The 20847-nt window shown below is 40.0% G+C and overlaps 1 protein-coding gene across 2 annotated transcripts in view; it reads left to right on the top strand.

Moving 5' to 3' along the window:
* Positions 1-20369, top strand: part of RPAP2 (RNA polymerase II associated protein 2) — an 89068-nt gene extending 68699 nt beyond the window's left edge. The window contains exons 12-13 of one of the 2 annotated variants that reach the window (XM_007977966.3): positions 15889-16038; positions 20057-20369. In XM_007977966.3, the coding sequence (XP_007976157.1) occupies positions 15889-16038; position 20057 (151 nt within the window). In that variant the 3' untranslated portion in view covers positions 20058-20369. Of the gene's footprint in view, positions 1-3448; positions 3766-15888; positions 16039-20056 lie in introns of those variants that run through there. The other variant, XM_007977967.3, reaches the window with a different exon arrangement.
* The last annotated feature ends 478 nt before the right edge of the window (positions 20370-20847 follow it).

The following is a 20847-nucleotide window of genomic DNA, read 5'->3' as shown; positions in this document are numbered from 1 at the left end:
TTCATATCTGCCTATTGTAGCCTTCAAGATCCAGTTCCAAAGCCTTCCTTAACACCCCACAGGCAGAAATAATACCTCCCTTCTATAAACCTCCTTGAGTAAGACCTCTCATTGGGACCTTCTGCTTTGTTACACATTTATATAAAAATCTCATTTTCTTTACTATCCAATTTCTTCCAAAAGTGTAGTGAATAAGTATAACAAACAGAACTACACAAACTTACTCAATTTGGAAATTTAACAGAGCTTCACATCCATGGTTTTCAGCACTGGCTATATATTAGAATTACATGGGGAGGCTTTAAAAAAATACTAATGATTGATTCAAAGATTTTGATTCATTGGTCTTGGGTGGGGCATGGGCATAAGAATTTTTTAAGTTCCCCAAGTGATGCTAATTTGTGCAGGCAGAATTGAGAACCACTGTCTTAATTCTAGTACACATTGGTGTGCTAAGTAGAGAAGTGCTAAATCAGTTGACTTAGCTGTGTATACCAGGGTTTGCTTGGTTAGAGGTACTTAGCTTTCTTCTAAAATCATTAATAGTGTTGAAAGGTTCCTCTTGACTATCACAAAGGAAGGATGAATTAGAAACAGCAGAATTGTTGGTTTTCATTTGCATGCTTTATTTGGTTATGACAGATTTCAAAAATTATTTGAAGAGTATATCCAAGTGGGTCTTTGAAAATTGTAAGATCTACTCATTTCTTAAAATGAATCAGACATGTGAACTAGTGTGGTCTAGCGGTTAGAAGTGTAGACTAGTGGGAGTACTTCTGGGGTTATTTGTTCATCTTTTACTGACTTACATGACCTTAAGAAAGTCACTTGAGCCCCAACACTTCCTGCAACTTCACAGGAAGGTTGAAGACCAACAAGTCAGTCTTATTAAAAAAAAAAAAAATTAACAAACTTGGAAATCACGATAGCTTCTTAGGTTTGACTGAGTTGTTGAAATCTTTCCTGCCACAAAGGGAACAACTAGGAAAGAACTGGCATTCAGGAAAAACTCTCTGTCTCCAGTTTAGAAAGTTTCCCACCATCCATTTTAAAGTATCTGAATGTTTTAGCTGGACATGGTGGTGCTTGCCTGTAGTCTCAGCTATTTGGGAGGCTGAGGTAGGAGGATTGTTTGAGCCTAGGAGTTCAAGGCTGCAGTGAGCTGTGATCGCACCACTGCACCTCAGCCTGGGTGACAGAGCCAGGCCATGTCCCTTAGAAAAGGGAATTTTAAATTTAGCCCTGACCTCCTGGCATTTATTTCCTTGTCAGTTATAAAACCATGTTTACTGAAAAACATATCAATAACAGCAGTTTAGCAAAGTACCACGAAGTAGTTACCTATGCATGTGGCCCAGTCCATGTTATTTTATGGAAAAAGAAGAACTCTTCAACAGGGTGACAGGTTCTTTCTGTGTGCCCTAGTAGCTATTGTGTTACTTTGGGGAGGAAGCCAAGGGCCACAGATGAGACAGATGTGTTCAGAGTCTCACTAATGGAGTTGAATCTTCTGCCTTTTCCTCAATAAGAAACAAGCAAGGTAGATAAAGAGTTAATTTTAAACATGAAATTGTAATTACTTTCATGCCAAGAAGCATGCAGTGTATATTGTATATTTTATCTAACATACAGATAAAATTCCTTTTGAAAGTATATATCAGAATTTTTTTTCAATATCTGAGAGAGGCATTTTGCAAAATGTCTGGGGTTTGTATGGAGCCCTGCAATTTCTGAGAATAGATGACATTTTGACCCTTTGTGTTGCCGGACACAGCTCTTCATTTCAGTTTTGATTGTATGGGTGTGCAAACAGGTATTTTGGTTTAATCCTTTATCATTTACCACTTGTTCACGTAGAAAAGGGAAAAATCTCAAGTTTTAGAAGAAGATAAAATATGGGTAAAGTGACAGTTGTTACTGCCATGCAGGAAGTATTGGGGCCTGATAGATAAGCAAATAGACAAAATACCTTTGTGATAAAGGTCTCCACTTTTCACACTCTTCTTAGCCAGTATGACCCTGGATAATTCCTTTACCCTCTCCAAAGCCTCAGGTACTTCAGCTTTCAAAAGGAAACTGACAGGATAGGTTGCACCTAAAACACATTTGGGAAAATTAAGTGTAATTTCCTCAAATATAACCATATAGCCTCCTAAAATAAGACTATGCTGTTAAACCTCATCTTTTAGATTCTTTACTTACCCAACCCATTATTAATTAGTGCCTCGTCTTTCCCAGAAGGCTTTTGCTTTTGTTTGATTGTAAGCCTTCAGAGTATCAGGTATTATACCCATTTGTTTTAATTGGTTAAAGTGATAAACATAGTGCCTGTGCATGTACACATTGAAGGTATGGCAGTTTGACAGAAATAGTCTTCCTACCTTCTCCTTCCCAGCCCTAACTTCTTGAAGGGTGAAAGAGTGAGTGTTTAAAAAAATTTCTTTTAGGCCCAGTGTTATCTTTTAGCAGTCGTTACATCTTCATCACCTATATGCATGGTAATCAGCAGAACAGGCTTCCCTACTGCAGCAGAACTCTGCATGAACCCAGTAATTTCTCAAATCTGTTAGGTACAGAAAAGTGTGTGGCCTTTCACTTCCTGTCCCTTCCTCCAACCCCAAACCATAGAGAAGCATGCTTTCTGGTGACATTTTATTCACATAGACATTCTCACAGCTCTTTATTCTGTAAGATTATGTTGAGTATGAGGAGTGTTGTTCCATGTCATTTTACAACAGCCTACTCGTTTGATTTTGCAAATTTGGAAATAAATTACGAACACTTAGGAAAATCTTTCTATGAAAGAGTTATTACTTCTGCCCAGTTTTGAAAGTCAGGTTTGGAGATACCTGTGCTATATCATATTAGGCAGGTGCCTGATGTGATCTTCACACATATCACCTAGGATTATTCAGGAAAGGATTAATTCAGATTGTGGAGCTACAGTATGGAGTTTCCAGTGGTTCAGTATGAGTGTAGTAAGCAAGACAGCAGGGACCAGAATGGGGAAGGCCACTTAAAAATCCAAGTTCATGGCTGGCTACAGTGACTCACACCTGTAATCCCAGCACTTTGGGAGGCTGAGGTGGGTGGATCACAAGGTCAGGAGTTCAAGACCAGCCTGACCAACATGCTGAAACCCCATCTCTAATAAAAATACAAAAATTAGCCAGGCGCAGTGGTGGACACCTATAATGCCAGCTACTTGGGAGGCTGAGGCAGGAGAACCGCTTGAACCTGGGAGGTAGAGGTTGCAGTGAGCCGAGATCATGCCACTGCGCTCTAGCCTGGGCGACAGCGCAAGACTCCGTCTCAGAAAAAGAAAAAATCCAAGTTCATTACTTTTATTGTACTCCATGAAATAAATAGCATAGAGATTCATCAGTTTAGCTCCACTTGCTCAATAAACTACAACTTTAACTCTTTATATGTATTTTTCTGTTGACAGAATACAAACTGGTGACTTCCAAAATTATGGATAACTTCTGAGGCTTAGTCAAGAGTTTGTACAGCTCTAAATCCTTGGATAGAAGGTTTTAATAAAAATGCCAACTTTTAATTAAAAATCCCTCTCTTGATTCAGTTATCTTGCCCAAACTTTGAAACTCTTCTTACTACTGTATATAATAATTCCTGTTAACCAGATGTTGTTTGATAGCTCAGTAATAACAAATGGAGGGTACTTGTCCTAACCTGATTTACGTTCTTTCCTTTTGATGTGTAGCATATGTGGAGCAGTCAGCTAAATAAAGGTCTTATCAAGAAGATGCAGTTTGACACTTGGCTTTTTGCTTTTGTTGTTACGCCACTTACCATATGGTAAAGAATTGTTATAGAAGGATATCTGTCTTTTCAGAAGTGAGGTTTGAATCGGTGGAGGTTTCATGAGCAGTTTCCTCTTGTTTGTGATTTATACATTGCAAGTTTTTATTATGTAAGTTGTTTTCAAATTATATTCACCAGCAGATAGCCTGTGTTAGGCCATCTTAAGTGTCACCTTTTGAGGTTTTTATTCATACTTAAATCACTTGAATAACTTTCAGCAGAAATCTTTTGTTTTTACTTACAGCCAATCACATTCTCTGCTGGTTATTTTTAAAGTATTTCCTGCATAAACCACATTAAATATCAGCTGTAGTATACATTACTGTTTTTTATTTATGTAGAAGTTATTTGGGCCCACCATGTTATTATGGGGTTTTGTTTCTTTGTTTTGTTTTGTTTTAGAGACAAAGTCTGTCTTACTGTTTCACCCAGGTTGGAGTACAGTGACATGATCATAGCTCACTGTAAACTTGAACTCCTGGGGTCGAGTTTACAAGTTGTGGGAACCGATCCTCCCGCCTCAGCCTCTTGTTGGGACTTCAGGCGTGCACCTCCACACTCAGCTAATTTTTTTTATTTTTGGTAGAGATGGGATCTTGCTCTGTTGCCCAGACTGGTCTCAAGTTCCAGGCCTCAAACAATCTTTCCACCTCAGCCTCCCAATGCACTGGGAATGCAGGTATAAGTCACCACTCCCATGCTGGTTTTATTTGATATTCACTATTAGAAGTTGCAAGATTGGAATAGAGGCTTGAGTCCCTTTCAGTGTATGATGGGGTAGGAGTTGTTCATTAATGAAAAAATTAAACAGGTAAGTAATTAGCATATCATAATTTATACTGCACAGAAAAAGGAATAAGGAATAAGGAGAAAAGAGGAGCCTGGGGAGTCAATTTAACAAAAAAAAAAAAAAGAGGAAGCAGGTGTTTGGTAAGATCTTGCAATTGTACTTCAAAGATAACCCGAAAGTAAACATTTTTATTTTATATGTTTCTCTTTTTGTGAGACAAGAGTCTCGCTCTGTCACCCAGGCTGGAGTGCAGTGGCACAATCTTGGCTTACTGCAACCCCTGCCTCCAGGGTTCAAGTGATTCTTGTGCGTCAGCCTCCCAAGTAGCTGGGACTACAGGCATGTGCCACTATGCCCAGCTAATTTTTGTATTTTTAGTAGAGATGGGGTTTCACCATGTTGGCCAGGCTTGTCTTGAACTCCTGGCCACAAGTGATCCGCCCAGGTCATTCCTCCCAAAGTACTGAGATTACAGGCATGAGCCACTGTGCCCAGTCTATTTTATGATATATTTCTGTGGGGTTTGACATGTTTTGTTTTATATTTTGAAGTACTGAATTTGGACAGTTTGGACAATATTTATATTATGTGGCACTACATTTTAGAAAAATGATAAGCTAGAAGTGAGTATAGGAAAGAACACCACTGCAAACACCAATCCCAATAGGGAGTAGTCAGATGGCATCTATAAGGAAAGATTAAAAAGACTTGGAATTAACTGAGAACCATTTTCAAGAATATGAAGGAATAACTTTAAGAGCTTGCATACCCCCCGACCAAAAACACCCACAAAAGTTCAATGAAGAAGAAAATAAAATTCTGCAAGAGACATTTAGATTATATATGAGAAACAATGTCTAGAATTTAAGGTTTATTAACCATTGCAGCATGCTACATGTAGAAGTGTAGAATCTCCATCCTTCAGAATCATGAAGGCAGTTTATTAGCAGTTTTGTGAAAAGAGACCAAATCATTATATTAAGAAAAGGGTCTATTCTGCTTACTTTGGCGAGACTTTACAAAAAAACACAGGCATGGGGCCTTTGGGTCTCATTTAATTTTTTTTTTTTTTTTTTTTTTTTTTTGAGACGGAGTCTCGCTCTGTCGCCCAGGCTGGAGTGCAGTGGCCGGATCTCAGCTCACTGCAAGCTCCGCCTCCCAGGTTCACGCCATTCTCCTGCCTCAGCCTCCCGTGTAGCTGGGACTACAGGCGCCCGCCACCTCGCCTGGTTAGTTTTTTGTATTTTTTAATAGAGACGGGCTTTCACCATGTTAGCCAGGATGGTCTCGATCTCCTGACCTTGTGATCCGCTCGTCTCAGCCTCCCAAAGTGCTGGGATTACAGGCTTGAGCCACCGCACCCGGCCTCATTTAATTCTTAATAGAAGGAGACTGAAAGGGAGTATAAATCCCCCAAAACAGTTGAGTCTTCATTTTGCTTATAGTTTCTGCTATTCTTATTTACCTAAAAAAAATAAAAATATACCCCATGCAAGAAGAGTGATAGCCAGAATTACACAGAAATAAAGACCTATAGATAACAAGCATTGGTGAAGATACCTGGGAGAGGGAACTCTTGCACATTGTCAGTGGGAGTGTAAATTAGTTCAGCCATTATGGAGAACAATGTGGAGGTTCCTCAAGACATTAAAAATAGGCCAGGCACTGTGGCTCACACCTGTAATCCCAGCACTTTGGGAGGCCGAGGTGGGTGGATCACGAGGTCAGGAGTTCCAGCCTGGCCAACGTGGTGAAACCCCATCTCTATTAAAAATAGAAAAATTAGCCAGGCATGGTGGTGTGTACCTATAATCCCAGCTACTCAGGAGGCTGAGGCAGGAGAATCGCTTGAACCTGGAAGGCAGAGGTTGCAGTGAGCTGAGATGGTGCCACTGCACTCCAGCCTGGGCAATAGAGTGAGTCTCTGTCTCAAAAAAAAAACCAAAATAGCCCTACAGTATAATCCAGCAATCCCACTGAAGGGTGGGTGGGTGGGTAGGTAGGTAGATAAATAAGACAGAACGATAGATAGATAAGATAGATCCACAGGAAATGAAATCAGTATGTCAAAGAGACATCTGCACTCCCATTTTCATTGCAGCATTGTTCACAATAGCCAAGATACGGAATCAGCCAAAGTGTCCATCAACAGATACATGAATAAAGAAAATATGGTATATATATTTTATATATATATATAAACAGTGGCATATATTCAGCTTTAAAAAGACGGAAATCTTGTTATTTGTGACAACATGGGTGAATCTGGAGGACATTAGGTTAAGTGAAATAAGCCAGGCACAAATACAAATACCATACAATCTCACTTATATGTGGAATCTTAAAAAAAACTTGGGCCAGGTGCAGTGGTTCATACCTGTAATCCCAGCACTTTGGGAGGCTGAGTTGGAAGGATTGCTTGAGGCCAGGAGATTGGGGCTGCAGTGAGCTCTGATTGCACCACTGCACTCCACCCTGGGTGACAGAGTGAGACCCTGTCTCAAAACAAAAACAAAAACAAAAACAAAACAAAAAGAAGTATCTGACACCTAGAAAGCAATAAATATTAGTCATTATTATCATCATCAAAACAGATTTAAGTGTTCTTACCACATAAAAATAAGTATATGAGGTAATGCATATGTTAATTAGCTTGATGCAGTCATTCTACAATGTACACGTATTTCAAAATGTCATATTGTACTCCATAAACATATGCAATTTTTATTTGCCAATTAAAAATAACTTTATGTAGATATCCTAAATTGCTTCTTCCCTTGGCCAAGTAAATCTCATGTCATTTAGAATGAAAAGAATTTCCTCTCCTTTCATATTTCACCTATAAGGCTTAATTAAGTACTTTTGTTCCTGAGAAAGGGACCAAGCAACCCCTCTAGGCCCAGCCCCTTGCTCCACAGTTTCCTCTGTAGTTCTGGAAGTGAATTAAAGCTAACACCCAAGCCTGCTCAGTGGCACATTGCACTATTAACGCTTAGCCAGTCTTAGTGCTTCCCAGACGACACTGAATTCCAGGACAAATGGAAGCGAGGAAGAGAATTTCAGTAACAAGTGGTAGGTCATGATTTAATGCCTGATGAATTTGAAGCTCATCTCACACCTCACTGATGGATGTTCTGAAATATTCTGGCAGGAAGATGCAGAATGTGTGGCCTGGGGGAGGGAGAATGAAGAAAATGTTTCCTCCATTCTTCTAAAAATGAAAGGAGGGGAGCCCAGCACAGTGGCTCACACCTATAATCCCAGTCTCTCAGGAGGATGAGGTAGGAGGATTGCTTGACGCCAGGAGTTCAAGACCAGCCTGGGCAATATAGCAAGACAGTAAAAAAAAAATTTTTTTAAGTAGCTGGGTACGGTGGCACATGCCTGTAGTCCCAGCTGTTAATACTTTGGAGGCTGAGGCAGGAGGATTACTTGAGCCCAGGAGTTCGAGGCTTCGGTGAGCTATGATTGCACCACTGCAGTACAGCCTGAGCGACACAGCAAGGCCTCGTCTCCTCTCAATCAAATGAGAGGAGGAAAATTTTGTGAAGAAGAAAAACATTTCAGTAATCACAATAAATAGTTGTCCTCTTAAACTAGTTCTTCCTTCAACAAGTGATTATTGATGATCTACAGTGTAACAGGCACAAAGGATACAGTGAACACAATAGATGAAGTCATTGTCCTCATGACATTCACATATTTTTGGATGGAGATAGACAAGCAACAAATAGACAATTATTAAGGATGATGGAGAAAAAGCAAAGAAAGGAAGTAGAGAGGTGAGACTGAGGTTGGATTTTAGAGGGAAAGGTGACATTAAACAAAACTGAATCACATGAAGGATCCTACCATGCAGAGAACTGAGGGGGAATATCCCCAAGCAAGCCTCTAAAGTGGGGAGAACTTAACCTCAGCACAAATTGAGATATGGTTGGCCAGTATGATTGGAATGGAATGAGCCAGGGAAAATACTCTCTCCAGCTGGAAACTTTATGAGATAGTTTTGGTTACTAAGCATCCTCTATCCACAAGTGGTCCAGTATGCGAGAGATTTTTCATAGACCAGCCCCTGAATATCCTAGAGCCAAATGGTTCCTTTAGATTTCTCATCTCCTGTTGTAATTGCTCTAATCATCAGAGTGATAGTATATAAAGCATTACATTAATGACTGAGTTATTCATTTTAAATTAAAACTGTAAGGCCGGGCGCAGTGGCTTACACGTGTAATCCCAGCACTTTGGGAAGCCAAGGTGGGCGGATCATCTGAGGTCAGGAGTTCGAGAGCAGCCTGGCCAACATGGTGAAACCTCATCTCTACTAAAAATACAAAAAAAAAAAAAAAAAAAAAGTACCTGGGCATGCTGGTGGCGCACCTGTAATCCCAGCTACTCGGGACTCTGAGGGCTGAAGAATTGCTTGAACCCAGGAGGCGGAGGTTGCAGTGAGCAGAGATCATGCCATTGCCCTCCAGTCTGGGCGACAAGGGCGAAACTTGGTCTCAAAAAATAATACTTAAAGCTATATATAATTAGTACAGGGGTTGGCAAACTTTGGTAAAGGTCTAGATCGTAAATGTGTTTGTCTTTGCTGGCACTACAGTTGCAACTACTTGATTCTGCTGTTGCAGCATGAAAGCAACTATAGAATATGTAAATAAATGGTTATGGCCATATTTGAAATAAATGGGAAGCCCAATTTGGCCTGTGGACCATGGGTTGTCCATGGACCTATTATATTACATTGAGAAGCCAACAAGAGAGATTATAAAGAATCAGGGGTAGGAGAAGAACCATGACTAAGAGGAGGAGAATTCTAGGAAGGGAGGAAGTGATCAGAAACATCCAATACTTCAGTTAACTAGGAAGAGAACACAGAAGAGGCTTTCAGAAGTGGAAGTTAGGAGACCATTACTGACCATGAAAAGAACAGTTGCCGTATTAAGTCTGTTCATTTTTCACTGGGCCTGTTTCTATGCACATATAGGGACTGTGCTGCTCGGTGCTTTGTGGTTTACAAAGTCCTCTTGCATGGTCACTACTAACAAAAGCACACTCCGAATAGAACCTTGTCTCCAAGCTCAGTGCTTGGACCTCTACATCAGATAGGTCCTCAAACTCGAGTTAGTCCAATGATACCTATCATTAGGGCAGTATGTGCCCTAAAAAGAATCCCAGTAGTTAGTAGCATCTTTGGCAAGAGCTACAACCAATTCTTATAGTTGATCAAAACCATAGTAGGCGGATAAAATGTTATGATCTTGCTTCTGATTCATCTATGCAAGGAGACACGGAGCCTCTTGCTACAGAGATAACATGGAATTCAGAAAATGCCCAGTAAGCAGCCAGACTGGAAAAGCTTGCAGGTAGTTAATTGCTATTAAGTGATAAAACATTAAAGTTGATGGGTGAGAGGGGGTGAGGGATTAAAAAAACTGCACATTGGATACAGTGTATACTACTCGGGTGACGGGTGCACCAGAATCTCAGAAATCACCTCTAAAGATCTTATCTATGTGAGCAAAAACCACCTGCTCCCCCAAAACCACTGAAATAAAATAAAATTTAATAAATAAATTAAAATAGATGGGGCAAGGAATCTGTGCTATTAAGTAATAAAGCATTCAATTTTGAATGTAAATTACTTTGGAAATAAAAGCAAATCATAATACTCTTGAATGACTCATTCATAAAATTATACATTAGATGTTTAGGGTTCAGCATCTTAAAAATAATACAAGTTTTACATGACTCCAAAAGTAGTCCAACTGGATTAATGTTTAGAGATACACAGGAACTGTTCCAACTGGATTAATATTTAGAGATACACAGGAACTATTATAGTATTTATTCATTTATACATCACCTAATTCCAAAAATAATTTGTCAACTTATAACTCTTAGAAAGCTAATACAGTTGGTTCTTTGTACACAGGGGTTCTGCAACTGTGGATTCAGTGAACCACAGATCAGAAATATTCAGGGAAAGGGCCAGTGCAGTGGCTCACGCCTGTAATCCTAGCATTTTGGGAGGCTGAGGCAGGTGGATTGCCTGAGCTCAGGAGTTTAAGACCAGCCTGGGCAACATGGTGAAAGCCTGTCTCTACTAAAAATACAAAAAATTGGACAGGCGTGGTGGCTCAAGCCCGTAATCCCAGCACTTTGGGAGGCCTAGGCGGGCGGATCATTTGAGGTCAGGAGTTGAAGACCAGCCTCGCCAACATGGTGAAATCCCGCCTCTAGTAAAAATACAAAAATTAGCTGGGTGTGGTGGCGGATGCCTACAATCCCAGCTACTCAGGAGGCTGAGGCAGGAGAATCACTTGAACCCAAGAGGCGGAGGTTGCAGTGAGCCAAGATAGAGCCACTGCACTCCAGCCTGGGCAACAGGGTGAGACTCTGTCTCAAAAAAATAAATAAATAAATAAATAATTGGATGGGTGTGGTGGCGTGCACCTGTAGTCCCAGCTACTCAGGAGGCAGAGGCCTGAAAATCGCTTGAACCCAGGAGGCGGAGGTTGCAGTGAGCCAAGATAGCACCATTGCACTCCACTGTGGGTGACAGAGTGAGACTCTATCTCAAAAAAAAAAAAATTAAAATATTCAGGGAAAGAACAAACTGCATCTGCTTTGAATACATATGGACATTTGTTCTTGTCATTTTCCCCTTAAAAATACAGTATAACTATTTACATAACACATAGTATTAGATGTTATAAGTAATGTAGAAATGATTTAAAATATATGGGAGGGTGGTGCATAGGTTATATGCAAATACTATGCTATTTTATATCAAGGACCTGAATGAACACCCTCAGAATTTGATTTCCATGGGACGTCCTGGAGCCAATCCCCAACAGATACTGAGAGAAGACTATATTATATAGATCTATAATCATCTATATTCCGTTAGGGACTGATGGGGGAGGAGTCTTTTCAGTTAAAGATTAAAAGGGAAATACAAGGGAATAAATAAGATTAAAGGAAATCTTATTTCCTTACTGGCTAAACTTTCCAAGAGTATAATTATGCAGCAACAGTTAGGGCCCACGTGTTAAGAATAGTCAGGAAATCCTGTCTCCAGATGCCTGAGGATTGCTATCTATCTGTTTGATGACTTGCTGTAGAAATCTCTAGGCCCCAAGTTGATATTCTTGTCTCCACCAGACACCAGACTTTGTGTGATTTCTCTATCAGCACTTCCTTCTGCCTCCCAACTACTTGCCATTTTTATATCTGTAGTTCTGTAGTTCTTTAAAGCAAATTTAAATCATTCTGTTCCTTCTGCATGTTCATTGAGGGCTCAGTACACATAAGTCAGGCAAGTAACAATTTATAGCACTTTATAGTCTACAAATAATGAAAGCTAGCATATTAGCTAAGAGTTTGGGCTTTTTGAGATAAATTGTTTAGGTTCAAAGCCCCAACCTGCTACTTACTATCTTTGTGACCTTGGGGAAGATATTTCTATTTGTTAGGCCTTTATTTCCCTGTCTGTTAAATGGAGGTGATAACTATATCCCTTAGGATCTCTATACAGTTAAAGGAGATAATCCATGTTTAGAACATAGTACATGGTAAGTACTCATAAGTAGCACATGGTAAATGTTAGTTGATAATATAACCAATACTATACTTGATAAAAAGAGCTATTCCTCTACAGTATTCCATTTGAATTTTTCAATAATCTTTTAAGGTATTTTAGTATTATCAGCCCCATTTTATAGATCGACCCTAAGGCTTTGAGATGCAACTTGCCCCAAGTCATACAAGCATTCCTGGCAGGGCTAGGATTAGAATTGGGTTGTGTAGGCCAGGCGAGGTGGCTCATGCCTGTAATCTCAGCACTTTGGGAGGCTGAGGCGGGTGGATCACGAGGTCAAGAGATCGACTCCATCCTGGCCAATATGATGAAACCCCTTCTGTACTGAAAATACAAACATTAGCTGGGCGTGGTGGCACATGCCTGTAGTCCAGCTACTCAGGAGACTGAGGCAGGAGAATCGCTTGAACCCGGGAGGCAAAGGTTGCAGTGAGCCAAGATCATGCCACTGCACTCCAGCCTGATGACAGAGCGAGACTTTGTCTCAAAAAAAAAATAATAATTGGATTGTGTACATAGTTCCTCTAGGGTTTGTAGTTAGACTGGGAGGGAATAGGTTTCATCTCAAAAGCCAGCCCTAAACAGTTGAAATGGTTGTTCGGAGTCCTGTTTTGAGAATTCTCAAAGCAGGTCCTAGATCATTAAGAAAAGAATGCCTGATGGATGAGCAGTATTTGCCATGGGCTCAGAAACATGTAGTGGGATTGTGTCCTTGCTTTCCTTTTGTGTTTGTTTGTTTTCTCCTAGCTAAAGTTTCTCGTTAATCCAAGGATTTCTTTATAAATAGAAATTTTAGTAATTTTTGATTTTAGTAATTTATAGAATCATTTTAGCCTTACAGGTTGTCTAGAGAATTGTTATTATTTCTAAAATAGTTTGTAACTAAGGCAGTTGATAGAGGGGCAGCTCTTACAAGCTGTTTCTCTGTAATAACTCTTCACATTTGCTATTCTCATATAGGCACACAGATTGAGAAATCTAGTAGTCACCATTTATTTCTAAATTAAGTTTGGACACTTGTTTTAAGTACTAATTGCAGTTTGAGAAAGAATTGAGAAAACCTTATTTTTACATATGAGCCAAATACTAATCTCCTTGAAAGTCAGAGAAGTTGTTTTGGATATGTCAAATAAATATCACTTTATTTATTTATTCATCCATTCATTCATTTATTTTTGAGATGGAGTCTCACTCTGTTGGCCAGGCTGGAATGCAGCGGTGTGATCTCTGCTCACTGCAACCTCTGCCTCCTGGGTTCAAGCGATTCTCCTGCCTCAGCCTCCCAAGTAGCTGGGATTACAGGTGCCCACCACCACGCCGGGCTTTTTTTTTTTTTTTTTTTTTGTACTTTTTAGTAGAGATGGGGTTTCACCATGTTGGCCAGGCTGGTTTTGAACTCCTGACCTCAAATGACCTGCACACCTCGGCCTCCCAAAGTGCTGGGATTACAGGCATGAGCCATCACACTCGGCCAGTACCACTTTAAATATACACAAAAACTAGGTTTCTATGGAGTTGGCATATTTGATTCACCCAACTTGGACTTCCTGGTTTTATTTTAGCCAGTGTTATCCCATCCCTTATTCTTGGTCTTATTATGGGGAAGTAGCAACTTATATTTTAAATGTTGACATCACTTAAGTCCTGGAAAAGCTAGAGTTAGCTTCTGGGTTCCACCTTCTCTACGGGAAAATGCCTCAGAAAAAAAGCTGGCCACAACTCTAGGTTTATCTCTATACCCAGCTCGGGCTTGGCATTGGAATACTTGGGTAGTCCTATTTCTCAGTATGAACTACCTTTGGGGAATATGTGCAAACAAAGCTCATGAAGTCTGAGAACTTGGTACTCCATCCCCTAGCTGCAAAGAAATACAGGAGAGATGGTAAAGGAATGCACAATAGCAATTTTCCCAGTTATAACTCTATGGATTTCATTGGACCATTGCAGTCATCTCATCTCCAGTTCTTGCGAAAATACTTCAGGGATATAGAGAATTTCCCACCTCCTCTGGAAGTCCTGGCCATCTTTAGACAATTCTGACAAATTTTCCCTTTTACTTCTACTTCCCGTATAGGATGGCTAAGCAAGGAAGAAAATCTGCCTCTCAGAAAACACTTATATTCCACACTGACTACTGTGGAACTGATCTGCTCTGATTTCTTGAGATTTATTGATTTAAATTTGAGAGTTATTTTATTTTTATTAAATATGCCCAGGCAAATAACCAAGGTTAAATAAATATCTGAAAGAGCTTTGTGGGAAGTATAAAACTATTTGGGGAGAAAAGAATTTTCTCCCAAAAAGCTTTCTAGGAATGTAACTTGTAAGAACTCTGAGACGCATACTCTCTAGAGAAAAAAATATATATATTTATGAGAAGTCAAGGTCTTTAATCTTTGTAATTAGAATAGATATTGCTCAGTTTTTAAAAATCATGTACTGATCACATTTCAGTTTAAATTACTTTTAAAATTCCATTGTGCAGAGTCAATCTTTAGGAGTACTTACTGCAAATGGTTAGAGAAAAAAAGCATACTGTTTCTTACAGAATTAGTATGAAGTGCCTTATGAGACGTAATTCATTTATTTAGTGTTTTAAAAAGAAAAATGTTAGCCAGGTGTGGTGGCTCACACTTGTAATCCCAGCACTTTGGGAGGCCAAGGCGGGTATATTGCTTCAGGTCAGGAGATCAAGACCAGCCTGGCCAACATGGTGAACCCCCATCTCTACTAAAAATACAAAAATTAGCCAGGCGTGGTGGCACACACTTGTAGTCCCAGCTACTCAGGAGGCTGAGGCAGAAGAATTGCTTGAACCTGGGAGGTTGCTGTGAGCTGAGATTGCACCACTGCATTCCAGCCTGGGTGACAGAGCAAGACTCTCTCTCAAAAAATAAAAAATAATAATAATAATAATAAATAAATATAAAAATGTCGACCAGGCACGGTGGCTCACACCTGTAATCCTAACACTTTGGGAGGCTGAGGCTGGTGGATCGCCTGAGGCCAGGAGTTCAAGACCAGCCTGGCCAACATGGTGAAACCATGTCTCTACCAAAAAAACAAAAATTAGCCGGGCATGGTGTCGAGCACCTGTAATCCCAACTACTCAGGAGGCTGAAGCAGGAGAACCACTTGAACCCAGGAGGTGGAGGTTGCAGTGACCTGAGATTGTGCCACTGCACTCCAGCCTGGATGACAGAAGCGAGACTCTGCCTCAAAAAATATAAAATAAAATAAAATAAAATTTCATTCAAAAGATAATCTTGTTTTGTTTATTATTGTCTTTTTAGGTGATATAATCCAAACATCTAATATAAGTATGTTTTTCAAGCAGTTCTCAGCTCTGAACTCCTTTTGTAACCTCCCTTTCCCAAATGGAAAGAGTTCATTTTCTGAGCAGAATTTTAGTAGTTTTTGCTGGAATGAAGAACAACAAACATATTATAGATTTAGGCTTTTATACCTCTTTCATACTTAATGTTTGATCTTTCAGTCTTTTCCTGAGACTTCACTTCTGCCTTTGTTAGTAAAGCCTTCTCTCTGGGAGTTTTGTTAAATCAAAGATACCTTATTATTCCCATAAAATTTTATCTGCCATGTTGAAGATAGGAGTCCCTTTGCCCTTATCATTTCATGGATATGCATTTAGTATTTTTGGTTGTTTCAGACTGACCCCAATTCTTGGCATTCAGAAACATTCTCAGGAAGGTATGGTGTTTACACGGTTTCTAGACACCCTGCTTGAAGAATTACATCTAAAGAATGAAGACCTTGAAAGTTTAACCATCATATTTAGAACCAGCTGTTTACCAGAGTGGTAAGTTGGATTGTGTTTTATTCTGTTTTTTATTCTTTATTTGTTGCCTACGTGGATTGGCTTTTTTTTTTTTTTTAATTGGAAATTGTTAAAACCAAATTGTTAAAACCTCAAGATGCCCTCAGTTTGCTAAGGAAGGACATGGTATCCCTTAGTTCTCAGCTGCCTCAGTCACTTCCTGTCTACTTACTTTGTGCCCCATATTTGTTGCATTCCTCTCTTGTAGGCTACAACAGTTCTGGTTTTTGCAGTCCAGGAAACGCCGCATTATCAGTTTCATACTCAAGCATAGGCTATCCCACATGTCCCATCTGATAAGTTTCTTCCCAGGAAGTAGCAGTTTACTTCAACCCAGCTACTGCATTGATCCATTGGGAACATTCTCATCCTACTGCCCCTTTCAGTGAAATCACCCCCTACCCAGCCAATACCTTAGTCATTTCATGTACAGATAAGCAGGTGAATTTACAAGTCTGACTTTGTTGAATCCTAACTCTGTTCTGAGATACACAGCTCTCTCCTACTATCCCAAACCCTTTCCTCTTTCAGAACTGCCAATCGGAATATTCCCTTCCATGTCCTGGCTTAATCATAACTTTCCATCTATTCCTTCCTTCCTTCTCATTTCACACAATACCAAAGTGCATGCTCAGATAGATACTGATTTAATGTTATAATTGAGGGAATTCATCCTAAACTACCAATGAGATTCTCTCAGGGAGCATTTTCTTTTTTCTTCTTTTTTTTTTTTTTAAACATTTTTTAAATTATAAAAGCAATACAAAATGTTGTAAAATAAAAATTAAGCAGTACAGATTGCATTAAAAGGAACATTCCCCCTCCACCTCTGCCTCTAATCCCATCTCTTTCCCAGAAGCATACTTGATGTCTGTCATTTAATATTTCTTTTTATTTTTTGAATTTTTATAAAACAATCTTTTTTTTTTTTTTTTTGAGACAGAGTCTCACTTTGTCACCAGGCTGGAGTGCAGTGGCGCCATCTCAGCTCACTGCAACACCTGCCTCCTGGTTCAAGCGATTCTCCTGCCTCAGCCTCTCTAGTAACTGGGACTACAGGTGTGCACCACCATGCCCAGCTAATTTTTGTATTTTTAGTAGAGATGGGGTTTCACCATGTTGGCCAGGATGGTCTTGATCTCTTGACCTCATGATCTACCCACATTGGCCTCCCAAAGTGCTGGGATTACAAGCGTGAGCCACTGCACCCAGCCTATAAAACAATCTTTAACCAAATCTCTAAATATACAGGAAGGATATTTGAAAGAGGTGATTTTGGTGATTAAGAAAGAATACCGGACCGGGTGCGCAGTGGCTAATGCCTGTAATCCCAGCACTTTGGGAGGCTGAGGCAGGCGGATCACCTGAGGTCAGGATTTCAAGACCAGCCTGGCCAACATGGTGAAACCCTGTCTCTGCTAAAAATACAAAAATTAGCTGGGCGTGGTGGCAGGTGCCTGTAATCCCAGCTACTTGGGAGGCTGAGGCAGGAGAACCACTTGAACTCAGGAGGTGGAGGTCGCAGTGAGCCAAGATTGTGCCACTGCACTCCAGCCTGGGTAACGGTGCAAAACTCCATCTCAAAAAAAAAAAAAAAAAGGAATTAGCACTGTAATTGCCCCTCAACTTATACCCAATGGTCTTTTCAAGTGATCCTGCTACTCTGAGGACACTATATAGCAAAGGCTTTTACTGAAGGCGTGAACTTGGGTTGGTTTGTATAAGCATAGCATTCAAAGGCCCTTAAAGAATACAGAGAGGTTGGAGGTTAAACCAATCATACTCCTCAGTCCATGACATCTTTTGTACACTGGTTGAAAGGTTTCTTGGCTGGGTGCAGTAGCTCATGCCTAAAATTCCAGCACTTTGGGAGGCCAAGGTGGGAGGATCACTTGAGCCCAGAAGTTCAAGACCAGTCTGAGCAACAAAGTTGCCCAGTTTTGTAGAGATCCTGTCTCTACAAAAAATAAAAAAATTAGCAGATATGGTTGCCTACAGGTGGCACCTGCCTGTAATCCCAGCTACTTGAGAGGCTGAGGCAGGAGGATTTCTTGAGCCCAGGAGTTTGAGGCTGCAGTGAGCCATGATCACACCACTGCACTCCAGCCTGGGCACCAGAGCAAGACCCTGACTCAAAAAAAAAAAAAAAAAAAAAAAAAAGAAGTTTCTATTTCAGACTGAGAGCAAACAGTACCTAGCCAGAAGTCCTTCTAAACCTGCTGTAATGAATACATATCAATTAAAAATTATTTTAACTAGCATATTTTAAACTTGTACATAAACAGATGGTGTTAAAGTAGTTTTAAGGACTTTCAACAGTAGATGTTTTAAGTGGACTTAATAGTTCCCCTATGATCATTATTTATTTACATTGTTCATTTGCTTAAGTAATCAAAGGTAAATCTTGGCCCAGATTACTTTGTCAGTATTATAAAGGATTACAAATGAATAAGCCTTATTACATAATTTTCCATATGAGAAATGAAGATGGTTGTGAGTGGAAGGATAGAAGGTTTTTTTTGTTTGCATGATTTTGGTATGCCATGGTAAATTCATTTGAGTCTACAGATTTTAATATCTAGTAACCTTTTCATGATTACTACCTAGTATATTAATATGCTTTCAGCTGTGAATAACGGGAAAAAAATCCATTTCCAACTACCTTTTGTTAATGTGGTATATTAGTTAACTTTTGCTACTAACAAATTTTTCCAAAAAAAAAAAAAAAAAAAAAAGATGTTTGTGGCTTAAAGCAACAAACATTTTTTATGTCACAGTTTCTATGAGTCAGGAATCTAGGTGCAGTTGAACTGGGAGCCTCTGGTTCAGGGTCTTTCCTGATGTTACAGTTAAGCTCTCATCCAGCGCTATGATGTCACCTGAAGGCTAGAATGGAAGCTCTCCATTCAAGCTCATTCAGGTGGTTATTGGCAGGAATTGTTGGCAGGATCGCGCTCCTTATAGACTGTTGAACTCAGGGTCTCAGTGTCTCACTGTTGTCTAGAAACCTCCCCTAATCCCATGCCCATAGGCCTCTCTAGAGTGCACCTCACAGCATGGCATGTGGCTTCCCTCAGAGTGAGCCAGTGAGAGAGGATACCCATGATGGAAGCCACAGTCTTTTTGTATTAATAACTAATCTCAGAAGTGACATCCCATCACTTTTGCTGCGTTCTGTTAGTTAGAAACTAGTCAGTAGGTCCAGCCCATACTCAAGGTGAGGGAGAGGATTATACAAGGGCATGAATACCAGGAGACAGCAGCCATTGGGGGATATCTTAGAAGCTGTCTACCAGAGGGGCAAAAATGTTCAGTAGGCTCCAGTTTTATATATAGCATACCACACTGTCTTGGTGAGAGTCTTGAACTTCATGCTGATTGAGGACACCCCTGAACCAATTCATGGGGTCATGGGAATGCTGTGATGAAATCATTCTGGCAAAGGATGAGGGAAGGAGCTAATGAAATCATTCTGGTCAAGGATGAAGGAAAGAGAAGGGCTTTTCCAGTTGACCTAGATCAGTCAAAACTTAGCCCTCAAGTTGAATATGAAGCTCAGTCTATTCCACCCAAACTGTTGTTGGGTAGAATATACATAATGGGGAAAAAATTGAATGAATATTGACAAGACATACAGTGTCTACAACAGCTAGTAAAATACATATTTTTTGTCGTTTTTTTTTTGGGTTTTTTTTTTTTTTGAGATGGAGTCTTGCTCTGTCACCCGGACTGGAGTGCAATGGTGCAATCTCGGCTCACTGCAATCTCTGCCTCCCGGGTTCAAGCAATTCTCCTGCCTCAGCCCCCCAAGTAGATGGGACTACAGGTGCATGCCACTGTGCCTGGCTAATTCATTTTTTTTTTTTTTTTTTTGTATTTTTAGTAGAGATGGGGGTTTCACCATGCTGGCCAGGTTGGTCTCAAACTCCTGACTTCGTGATCTGCCTGCCTTGGCCTCCCGATACATGTTTTATTCAAAGTGTCCTTTTTTGCTTCACAGATATATTCCATGAAGACAAAATAGAAGATGAACTTCTATTCACCGTTTCTGGAATTCTAGCCACCATGATGGTCTGGTGGTGACTGATAACTAGTTTTATTCCAAGACAGACCTTTACCTCTTTAAGTTTCAACCTCCCATCTCCCAGTCCCTCAGTCTCCAACTGCAGAGGATGACCTCCCCAGATAGAGGAGAATCATTACTCCAACAAGGATAACCAAGTCTTTGCATTCCTAGCTACAAGGCATAGTATTTTTATTTGAAAATGAATGTTTAAGTATTAAATTGAAACTTGAATGAATATTCAAGAAAATATAATGATGTCTACTTTTTCTGGATGATTCCAGCCATCATATCAGTTTGCCAAAAAAATTGAGAAAATTATGATTTTGACCTCCCAATCTAAATTCTAAATTCTAAAGATCAGTAAACAATTAGGGTAATAAATGCAATTTAAGATGAAGCCATTTGGAAGTCTAGTCCAAAACAGGAAAATCCCAGAACTTTCTGGACTCACGGAAATGTTTTAAATGGAATCTGTAGTTTGTTTGCAGGAGAGACAATTTCTAGAATTTAGATTGCTTTTCAAAATATGTATCAAGTAGGCAAGTTAATAGTTGAGGGGGGCCGCAGACAACTTGGGGAGCTCTACTGGAAGGCCAAGGAAATACTCTTGGACACTGGAGGAAATGACAGCTGCTGAAGCCCAATCATGGAAAAGGACCAGAAAGCAGCCCACTGGAATGGGAAGCTTAGTGGGCAAGGAGGTAGGGATATAATTTCTCTTCTTG

The sequence above is a fragment of the Chlorocebus sabaeus genome, chromosome 20 (genome assembly GCF_047675955.1).
Source record: "Chlorocebus sabaeus isolate Y175 chromosome 20, mChlSab1.0.hap1, whole genome shotgun sequence".
Lineage (NCBI taxonomy): Eukaryota > Metazoa > Chordata > Mammalia > Primates > Cercopithecidae > Chlorocebus > Chlorocebus sabaeus.
Note: the sequence above shows the minus strand (reverse complement) of the source record. Positions and strands in the feature narration are given on the sequence as shown.